Raw genomic sequence first — 9,626 nt, forward strand, 5'->3', positions numbered from 1 at the left:
ATTGCTTTTTCTGTCCCATCTGCTTTCATTAACTTTACTGACTAGCCCATCTTCTATTGCTCTATTATTCATGGTGAAACTGACCCAGTAATGACTCATCCGTGTATTAGAAGAAGCTTCTGCACAATACAAAGCACAAGACTCTATGTTTGGTTTAGCTCAATACAAAGAGGAACACATTTACTGAAAATGTAAAGGATACATTCACAAGGGAACTTATGCGATCAATATTGGCACTCATACCGCACCATTTTTATCAGGTAGGCCAAGTTTGCATGAGGGGTCCAATGCTCTGGGATGGGCACTTATCAGTCTAACATGGATCAGCTTAATGTTTAGCCCAAGATACACACACGCACATACACAAAGGATTGAAAAGCCGTACGGAAACACATATGCTGCCTGAGGATGGAGGCGAGAATACTACATGAGAGGAGAACACAAGGTGGTGGCCACTCAGGTGAGTTATGGCTGTTAACTGCAGGTTAACTCATGCATTTAATGACTGCTCACGTTTTCACTTGGTGACTTAATATAGCATTTATTGGCACCGGCAAAAAATCATGGATGGAGCTTGGCAATTTTTTTTTTAATTTAACTGTGTGCCCGGAAAACACAATCGTCAACAAGGAAATAATCTGCCTTGGTATCGGAAGATCTTGTTGAGTCCTAAATGTAGTAAGGCTTATTCTAAGTCTTATATTCGACAAACTGACCAACTGTCTTTTTAATCCCCCGAGAAGGTGCACTAGAATGTCAATCCTTGAATGCCCATGTACAGTAAAGAAATGCAATAATAAAGTTTTGGATTGACATTTTCCCACCAACAAACAAAAAATACGTTTTTTTACTTTTTAAGTTCACAATAACAATGCAGAATAGTACTTGGTGACTGCCATAAGTATCACTTTTATCTTGGTTTACCTCTGTATGCAATCATGTCCAGCCAGTACATAGGAGAATTATATATTTTTTCTTTTATTGCCTACTTCAGCACCTCACATTTCACTGACAAAATATTCTTGGCAGCAGGACATGTTGAAGACCATGACCCAGCAGAGATTTGTGAGAAGGTCTCCACTTGCTCCCTCCCCGTTCTGGCTCGTCTTTATGTGTACGCATTGCACGGCTGCTTCTGTGAAGTGGCTTTCACAGCTGTTTTGGACTGGTGCAGCATCCAGGACCAGAGGATGATGGGATACAGCAGTCTTTGGGCGCTGCCTATGTACGCCACTGCAATTTACCTCATGGAGAGACTGAGAGGTTGGCTGCTGACTCGTCATCAACCGCTGTCTGTGCGTCTGATAACTTATATACTGTTCATCTATTTATGGGAGTTCGGCTGGGGGAGTGTGCTCGGGCTGTTTGGGGCTTGTCCCTGGGACTACTCGCATTATAAATACAATCTGAGAGGGCTGGTGACTCTGGAATATGCGCTACCTTGGGGTTTTGCGGCTTTCATAGCAGAGCAACACGTGATCAAAAACACTCTGAGGATAAGAATGTGCAAGTGAACAGCTATTGCTATGTTCTGAAAAAAAAATGAGCTTCCTGCAGGTGCTACCAACCAATTAACTCACAGCAATTTGGAACAGTCAACAAAAAGAATAATATTTTTTTTCTCTCTCTCTCTCTTTAGTCCCAGTTCCACTTGATATTTGATGCTCACAAATACACTTTAGGGCAAAGTTTTGCAGAAATACAGTAATTCCAAAGGGCCCTCCATGCATTTATTTATTTTTGCAGTTGTGTTTTCTGTTGTTTTCACTAAAAAAATAATTCCAAGTCCAGAAAGGTGTATGTTGTGTGTTTTATTGGGAGGTATTATCAGGGTCTTTTACGTTCAGGGTTCTGAACCACAACAAGTGCAACAGTCGTCTCATTTCTCTTCCACTGGTACCTACAAGTGAAACAAATTATGCATTAAAAAACTTCTGTTATGCTCTATTTGAAATTCATAAATGGTTAAAAAAAATTGTGTCTCATTGATATCGCGAATAATATGGTGGACTTACTGGTTGTGCTCAGGAATGAGTAAACTGTCTCCAGCAGAGAGAAGAAACTCTTTTTCATTTATGGTCACCTGTGATGATCCTTCCTAATCAAAAAGGTGAGAATAAGAAGAAATGTCAAGTTTGACTGAATTTCTATTCTGCAATCTATTGTTTTAAATCTGGAAATGACAAAAAAGCTTAATTAAAGCATACCAGTTGCCAAATCCATATATCACTCTGAAACAGGGATGCTTTAGACAAACCGGGTCCATACATAGTTGCCTGTCAGCACAATGAGTTCATATTTGTGACATGAAATCTGTTTTATATATTCCAGTGTAGGGTCTCATTCCTAGCTGACAAGATTGCAACGGTGTACCTCTGTCTCAAACTGAGCCCCGAACATGTTAATAGGGTTGCTACCACTGGCAAGGAATGGCTTTTGTTTTTCCAGCCAGGACTTGAAGCAGAATGGGGACATCACATTCATGTTATTCATCTGGAATGGAGGATCCATGAAGACTTGACCTGATGTAAAAAAAAATTAATAATAATAATTGCAATGGTAATGAAATCCAGAAAATGGCAAAAAGCACAATTTCCAATAAGTCTTACTTGGATCAGGTTTTCCCGTCTTGTACTGCATTGATGACATAAACCTGGTAGTAAGAGGAAATTTACTTCAAAAAGAATGTGTAGCGTGACTTATCATGAGATATGGCTTTTCTCACTCTTGGATAATTGGGACCAGTTGGGTTCCAAGATTTTCGCAGTAGAACCATTTCTCAAACAGGATGTCAGTTGTGTTGTCAACATAGTACCTGAAGACACCAGCACATTCTCATGTCTATATGGTGACTTGGAAACAGGTAAAAATAAATTCACATTGACCAATGACAAATTAAGATCATATAAAATGCATGGATTTTTAAATCTCATCTGTTGAATGCATCACCTGAGGCAATCTGTCTCAGTCTGTAGGCGTTTCCTCTCTACCACTAGTCCTACAGTATAGGCTTGTCTCTGAGGAGAGTGGGGAATCCGAGCAGGCAGCAGAAACATCTGAAAATGGATCATTTGAAGATAAGCAGTATGAAAAAAGAGATTTTAATGCGACTAAGTTCTCCATTTCATGTCTTGTGTTTGTTTGAAGGAAGTGTATGGAAGCTCACCTCTCCTTCCTTGATGTGCACATCTTTTCTCTTGCCGTTTTCAATCACCTTCAAACACATGTCACCCTTCACCTGGTAGAAGAGCTTTTGGAAATGGAAATAAATCATTCACAACAAACCCTATGTTACCACACAATCACTACTGAGAAAATGCCGATAGGAAACGAACACATACTTCCTCCCCTTCTTCAATATGGTAATCCTTCCTGGTATTTGGTCCGCCAACAAACATAATGTTTAACTGGGAAAAGTGCCTGAATGGAGTGAAAACAATCCCCATATTAATATAACAGTTATATACTAAATAATTATAAAATAATAACAATGAACTGATGGGATTGTGCCAAATTTCTCAATTATTTTGGCTCTGAAATCTCCTTAGTAGTTGCAGAATATTTTAAAAAAAAATCAAATTTACTCACATGAGCTTGTTGCACACTGGTGGCAGGAAAGCATTCTGGTTCTCTGCCAACCACTTCTCCACATTAACAAGAAGATGATTTTTATTCATTATTTGTATTAAAAAATTTGGCCCTGCTCCTGGCCTCTTTTCTTTAACTGCATCAAACTGTCACTGAAAGTCCAAAATGCAAAAGTAGGAGTGGGCAACAAGGAGGAGTTTTGTAATGGTGAAAGGTCAACTGCAATCATTAAATCATTGTTTCTAACATGGATCAGTAAAAAAAAAGTGAAAAAAATATGTATATAATAATGAAAAATAAAAGTGTTAATTTACGGATGAGTGAGAAAACCTGTTGACATCCATCAACTTCATAACATTGACGACTATAGACGTCCAATCCGTTTTAATTGGGAGGGCCTAACGCAAAATAAAACACACGGCAGAACAAACACGCATCACGTGATCAAGATTTTATGCTGTTAAAAAAAGTAAAAGTCATCTTTTTCCCCTATTTTTAATCCAAGTGTATATTTTGTTCTAACTGGTCACACTTTTAACCACTTTGTTTTCGCATGCTTTCATTATAAAAACCAAAGATGATATTGAGACATATCTAGACCTAACAACTATACAGCAGTTCGTGCCCACATTATGCAAAAGAAAACAAACATTAAATATGCGGTCTATTTTTATACTTATATTATTCTGTTCATACACTAGTTTCTAATATAGATCAGAGCTGGAAACTATTGAAAAAACGTGTCCGCAAAAAGGATGTGAGGTATTCATCTTGTTTCAGTTGCGCTTTCCTTGGTTCTGTCAACCAATAGGAATACGATGTCGTGTCCAAATGAAACTACGGCAAGCGGGCGGCTCCAATTGCCAGTTGAAAGTGAGATTGCTCACTGTTAACAGGCGCCTTTGCAAGAAAGCCCAAAAGTCAACACGAATCAAGGTACGTCTCATAAGAATATAAGAAGCGGTCTAATATTGGAAGTCTGAAACCCATTTTACTGTTTATATTCGTGTGGCACTACAGTCGTCTATTAGGAAACGCCATTGAATGTATATTCCTAAAATCCTTTGGTTAATTTCCTAATCATTCACAGCTTCTGATCACATTGTGCTATAAGTAAGTTTAGTTGTGCTGTCCATCCAGTGTTTCCCAAATTACATTGATTTAGATGTTTACATGGAGTAAATGACACATCCGTAAAGTAACTATTCTAAAATCATTAAGAGCTTCTCTCTAAGTACACAGAAATTGAATTTACTCAGTGCAAAATCTGGTCCTATTTTAATTCTGATGAATGAATAGCAACAGGTGTCTAGACAACATGTACCATACCATCCAAGGGCATTTTACTCGATGAATTGAAGTGACAGGGTGTCTAGAGTAATTTACACCGGCTGCCATTGACGGCCATTGACGTCCAATTCATTTGAACTGTCAACGAATGAACATATCTATTCCCCCCACACACTTCAAGTAGATTGGATGTCTATTCATGACAAACTCATTTAAATTCACAGTAGAAGGGCGATAAGAACCACATGATTGCAAAATGTTTTTTTTTTGTCAGAGCAGCACTTTGATCTTTTATGTAACACACATGTGCCTCGCAGCAGAATGAGACACCACCATCTCCTCATCTTGGTTTCCTGCCTTCTTCTATGCCTCCATGCTCATGGGGATGCTCAACAGCAGGGAGAACCCCCCATTGTGGAGAGTGCAGCTCACTTGTCGGGTCACGATCGGTTCGATAAAAACATGGTCCAAGATAAAGAGTGAGTCAAACCTTCAGAATGCATGTTCTGGTGGACTTTGAGCACATGCGCAGTCGCGTGCAGCAATTGCTCTCGTCTTGCAGTCATATTATGGAACACTTGGAGGGTGTGATCGACAAACCAGAGAAAGACATGTCACCTCAGGAGCTTCAGCTTCACTACTTTAAGATGCACGATTACGATGGCAACGACTTGTTAGATGGGCTGGAGTTAGCTACAGCCATCACCCATGTCCACAGAGAGGTAGGGACTTTGTACTCAAATATTATTTGTCCATTTACAGGTTTCTGTTAAAGTAGCATTCACTTTACTTCTGCTTCTTTTACATGGACTTTTTTCCCTTTACTTTTAGGAGAGAGGAGAGGACATGCATCCAATGCGAGAGGAAGATTTAATCAAGCTCATCGATGATGTTTTAAAGGATGATGACAAGAACAATGACGGTTACATTGACTACGCAGAGTTTGCCAAATCACTAGAATAACACTTTCGCTTCTTGTTTCTCCTCAAAGTTGTTAAGAAGCTGAAGAAACCACCACGGTTACAAAGACCGGCCACTATTGTAAGGTTAAGTTTTCCCATCCTTGGCAGCAGCAAACTGCCAGTTCAAAACATCTGGATGGAAAAACGTGAGCAAAATCTTTGCACTTTCAATTATTGCAGTATCAAACAAATAGTGCCTTTTTAGAGGTCTCTTTACACAAATCAAATTATTTTGTTCCCCAATGTCTGGCCTTAGTTACATATATCTTAATCAGTGTCTACCTCTGGGACAGATTTTTTTTGTTACATAAACCAAAAGAGCACCGTCAGTGCATGAAAGTTGTTGGGGTGAAACTTCCTGTTTCTTCCTGAAACTAACAGATGAAGATTCTATAACACAAATGAGTCAAGGTCTGTCTGAATGTTTTTTTTGCATCCAACAGATGCATAAAAAGAAAATGTCATAGCAGATTGAATGTAAACCAGTGCTGTACCCTCATGCTGCCTCTATCACTGGATAAGACTGACTTAAACCCTATAAAGCTAAGCCCACATGCACATAGGTTCATTACATCTCAGCTTTTTGATGTACAGTTTGCTATTAATTAGTTCTGTATAAATATTTATTTTCCCATCTTGTTGAATACAAATATTTCAAATACTTTCTCTTGCATTCATTTTGCTCACAACTATTATTTTAAACAATACTACCTTTATTAAATACCAAGTTGTCAAAGCACGGCACGTCTAATAAGTATGACAAGCAAACAACTTGATGAAGTAATTGTGATATATTTCTTTAATAATTATTATTTATTGGCCAATGCTTAATTCCAGGGAGTGGAAGGTTCAAGGTTCTGCATGGACGTCAAAGAGAGCATTGTTGAGGTCAGGTTGCTTCTTACGTGGTTGTACCATTCTTCACGCCCTTGCTGAGAGCTCATCTGCGGTGGGACGGGCGGACATGGGCACGGGCTTACCGTACTTTGTGGGTGGTGGGAGTACACCCTAGCAGGCAACACTGTGGACACATGGGGAATGTGGGCCAGGGGCTGGGCGTAGTACTGCCGAGCCACAGGAGGTGTCACGTGCAGCAGCGCCCGGTGGCCTGACATCACCCCCAGCGGGTGTGATTTTTGGCAGACCCGCTCGTGCTTGCGCTGTTTGGCTCTTCTGTTCTGAAACCACACCTGCTGACACATGGATTGGATATTTGTCCATATTGAAGTGTCTCAATCCATCGATTTAACGTTGCGTCGCTATACCTGGATTCGAGCCTCGTTGAGTTTAGTGATCCTTGCCAGCTCCTCTCTGAAGTAGATATCAGGATATTGGTTCTGTCCAAAGGCCATCTCCAGCTGTTCCAGCTGCTTATGGCTAAAGGTAGTGCGGAGACGTCTCCTCGCCGGAGACTGGCGGGCCCGACTCCGGCGGCTGAGAGCCGCAGCTGCGGAGGTCTCGTGTGGTGACCCCCCGCTCAATGAATCTCCAATATCTGTTTGGAGGATGAACAAAGGTGGGGTGTTATACCTTTACCTGGAATGAAAGACCATTCCTCAGCTCCTGTTTCGTGTTGTCCTTGTGTTTCCCCCGCTTGGTATCTTGGAAAAAGCATGACTTAACTCGTTAAGTCAACAATGACGTTTTCCATTAAAGAGGAATTACGCGGACTCGGTGGGTTCCCACTTCGATGAGGCAACCTGAGAGCGAGAGAGCTTTTGCAGCCAAACATAACCTCGTGAGAAAGATATATACCAGAAACAAGAGGGATTTGATGCAGATTATTACCACAACTACCAGCAAAGTGACTCATTTGTCAGAGTGGAGAATTCGGCTAAGATGTCGCTTTCACACAAAAAAGGCCAATTTGATAATTGGTCTATATAGCTGCTCCATAATTACTTAGCTGTTAATTTTATACGGCGACGTTATCTTTTCAGATCAGCAACCAAAGAAGCATCAGTGCTAAATAATACAATACAGGCGGTGTATATTTTTGGCCGTCTTATTTTTGGGTGTCATTCAAACGTATACTCTAAGTATTATTTGCAGTAAAATGAATTAAAATGTCATTTTTCTCTACAATATCAGGAAAAATATGTGAATGTAAGGGTGCCCCGGCTCATTTTGCTTCTAACTTCATTTATGTATATTAATGTTCTGCATCTTATTGATGAAGGAACAATAATAAATAGCCAAAGTATGTAATATTTATATTTTTTTTCATGAAGTCAGTTATACATAATCTGTATTTCATCGATTCTATTTACTATAGCTCAGTTTTTTTCTACTGGTGGTAAAAATACCATGAATGTAAGATGGTTGATGAAAACAAAATAACAAATGTTTTCGTAAACTTACCTGCCGTGGAGCTGAGAGGGGCCATGTTAGAAGAGTACAGGTCAGCACAGTCCTGGTGGCTGCTTGATTCATCCGCTGTTACTTTTACTTGGGCCATCACTGCACTGCTCACTGATGGAGTGAGAAATGTTGGCTATCCAACACTAAGACACAGCCCATCACCCATGTGTCACGTGTCTTTTTACCTTTGTGGAGGTGTGGATGAGGGAATAGTGGCACTGCAATATGATTCAAGTTGACTCAAACTATTCTAATGTTGGGATATGAACGATGTATGGATATCGTTAATTAGGCCATGTCACGCCATTTAAGGCCACAATTATACAGTACTAAGTACTTGATGTTTTTGACAAAAATCCAGAAAGATGACACTAGCTCAGGGGTAGGGAACCTATGGCTCGGGAGCCACGTATGGCTCTTTTGATGGGTGCATATGGTTCTCCACTAACCTGTGAGGTAAACTATGGAAACTGTTGGTGAGAAAGCGCAGGAATAGGAGCATTACGTTGGTATTATGGCATTGATACTACCCCAGCGCCTTATAATCATTTTTTCCCATTACACTCTTTTGCATGGATTTTTTCATTGATACTCATTGATTAGCAACAACGTAACAATGTTGTCAAAAGAATTCAGAGACTTTTTGTACTTTAAAAGTGGTGAAGTGACTAAAAAGGGCCATATTTTCATGTATGCTAACTTTTAAATTCGGAGCATGGCTCTCAAGGATTAACATTTAAAAAATGTGTATTGTTTATGGCTCTTTCCATCAAAAAGGTTCCCGACCCCTGCACTAGCTGAAGATGAAACAAAATCTTGCATCATTGTTTTAAAAATATTTATATATTTTTCTTTTTTTATTTATCCAAGATGTCAAATCTAAAATAAAATTTTACTTTGAATATGGAAAAAAAACAATTAAATATGTACACATTTTTCCTTTGTTTTGTGAAAAAGGAAATCCAGAAAATTAAAAAAGAAAATCTTCATCAATGTTTCCTTATTTTGTTTATTCAATGTGTATGTAAACAAGATAAAAAAGTGGATTGATAGTCATTTAAAATAATATTTTGATTTTTCACTTTTGAAAACTAAATAAATACATTTAAAAGGAATACATTTACTGTTTACATCAATTATGTAGTCAATTAATCATAGCACCCTAGTTTACCCACCTTTGATGGCGCTACACGTCCAAACCATTTGGACTAGGAGGGTTGAAAACGATCTGCGAGCCCAGTCCAAATACATTGGGCGTTTAGCATCATCAATCTCAGCTGAACGAGTTAGGTTAAATATTCATTTTGGTTGGCAACATGCAAGGGGTGTGTCTCTGTAAAGATTGAAAAACGGCCACTAGGGGGCACTATACTATCAAATTGAGAAAAAAAAACACTGGATTCCCTCCATCCCTTCTATTGGGCA

General features: G+C 39.3%; 4 protein-coding genes across 5 annotated transcripts; 2 read left to right on the forward strand and 2 right to left on the reverse strand.

The window, feature by feature from the left end:
* Positions 1–361: 361 nt before the first annotated feature.
* Positions 362–1,943, forward strand: LOC144084334 (transmembrane protein 229B-like). Its single transcript, XM_077612657.1, has 2 exons — positions 362–460; positions 1,030–1,943. The coding sequence occupies exons 1-2, from the start codon at positions 409–411 to the stop codon at positions 1,512–1,514; spliced, it is 537 nt and encodes a 178-aa protein (XP_077468783.1). The 5' UTR covers positions 362–408; the 3' UTR covers positions 1,515–1,943.
* haao (3-hydroxyanthranilate 3,4-dioxygenase) lies at positions 1,797–3,729 on the reverse strand. Its single transcript, XM_077612661.1, has 10 exons — positions 3,589–3,729; positions 3,342–3,420; positions 3,167–3,250; positions 2,950–3,056; positions 2,726–2,815; positions 2,610–2,653; positions 2,374–2,522; positions 2,208–2,276; positions 2,016–2,098; positions 1,797–1,900 (listed from the first exon to the last, which is right to left on the reverse strand). The coding sequence occupies exons 1-10, from the start codon at positions 3,675–3,677 to the stop codon at positions 1,828–1,830; spliced, it is 867 nt and encodes a 288-aa protein (XP_077468787.1). The 5' UTR covers positions 3,678–3,729; the 3' UTR covers positions 1,797–1,827.
* A 629-nt stretch (positions 3,730–4,358) lies between these two features.
* mcfd2 (multiple coagulation factor deficiency 2, ER cargo receptor complex subunit) lies at positions 4,359–6,500 on the forward strand. Of its 2 annotated transcripts, none has more exons than XM_077612658.1 (4): positions 4,359–4,524; positions 5,196–5,357; positions 5,441–5,600; positions 5,710–6,500. In XM_077612658.1, exons 2-4 carry the CDS (start codon positions 5,200–5,202, stop codon positions 5,839–5,841), a joined length of 450 nt encoding a protein of 149 aa, XP_077468784.1. In that variant the 5' UTR covers positions 4,359–4,524; positions 5,196–5,199; the 3' UTR covers positions 5,842–6,500. The 2 variants fall into 2 exon arrangements, with proteins under 2 accessions (XP_077468784.1, XP_077468786.1); XM_077612660.1 differs by having other exon boundaries at positions 4,369–4,524; positions 5,199–5,357.
* A 167-nt stretch (positions 6,501–6,667) lies between these two features.
* On the reverse strand, positions 6,668–8,305 carry prop1 (PROP paired-like homeobox 1). Its single transcript, XM_077614063.1, has 3 exons — positions 8,202–8,305; positions 7,106–7,335; positions 6,668–7,030 (listed from the first exon to the last, which is right to left on the reverse strand). The coding sequence occupies exons 1-3, from the start codon at positions 8,296–8,298 to the stop codon at positions 6,668–6,670; spliced, it is 690 nt and encodes a 229-aa protein (XP_077470189.1). The 5' UTR covers positions 8,299–8,305.
* Positions 8,306–9,626: the final 1,321 nt, after the last annotated feature.

The sequence above is a fragment of the Stigmatopora argus genome, chromosome 11 (assembly GCF_051989625.1).
Source record: "Stigmatopora argus isolate UIUO_Sarg chromosome 11, RoL_Sarg_1.0, whole genome shotgun sequence".
Taxonomy (NCBI): domain Eukaryota; kingdom Metazoa; phylum Chordata; class Actinopteri; order Syngnathiformes; family Syngnathidae; genus Stigmatopora; species Stigmatopora argus.

What these genes read in the sequence shown, in the direction of transcription:
- mcfd2 (XM_077612658.1), top strand. Translation starts at nt 5,200, where the DNA reads ATGAGACACCACCATCTCCTCATCTTGGTTTCCTGCCTTCTTCTATGC. An exon ending in AACATGGTCCAAGATAAAGA is followed by an intron (nt 5,358 to 5,440) that starts GTGAGTCAAACC and finishes CTCGTCTTGCAG; the next exon opens with TCATATTATGGAACACTTGG. An exon ending in TCACCCATGTCCACAGAGAG is followed by an intron (nt 5,601 to 5,709) that starts GTAGGGACTTTG and finishes CTTTACTTTTAG; the next exon opens with GAGAGAGGAGAGGACATGCA.
- haao (XM_077612661.1), bottom strand. Translation starts at nt 3,677, where the DNA reads ATGAATAAAAATCATCTTCTTGTTAATGTGGAGAAGTGGTTGGCAGAG. An exon ending in TGCACATCAAGGAAGGAGAG is followed by an intron (nt 3,057 to 3,166) that starts GTGAGCTTCCAT and finishes ATCCATTTTCAG; the next exon opens with ATGTTTCTGCTGCCTGCTCG. An exon ending in GACGGGAAAACCTGATCCAA is followed by an intron (nt 2,523 to 2,609) that starts GTAAGACTTATT and finishes TTTTTACATCAG; the next exon opens with GTCAAGTCTTCATGGATCCT.
- LOC144084334 (XM_077612657.1), top strand. Translation starts at nt 409, where the DNA reads ATGGAGGCGAGAATACTACATGAGAGGAGAACACAAGGTGGTGGCCAC. An exon ending in ACAAGGTGGTGGCCACTCAG is followed by an intron (nt 461 to 1,029) that starts GTGAGTTATGGC and finishes TATTCTTGGCAG; the next exon opens with CAGGACATGTTGAAGACCAT.
- prop1 (XM_077614063.1), bottom strand. Translation starts at nt 8,298, where the DNA reads ATGGCCCAAGTAAAAGTAACAGCGGATGAATCAAGCAGCCACCAGGAC. An exon ending in CCCTCTCAGCTCCACGGCAG is followed by an intron (nt 7,336 to 8,201) that starts GTAAGTTTACGA and finishes TCCTCCAAACAG; the next exon opens with ATATTGGAGATTCATTGAGC. An exon ending in TCAACGAGGCTCGAATCCAG is followed by an intron (nt 7,031 to 7,105) that starts GTATAGCGACGC and finishes ATGTGTCAGCAG; the next exon opens with GTGTGGTTTCAGAACAGAAG.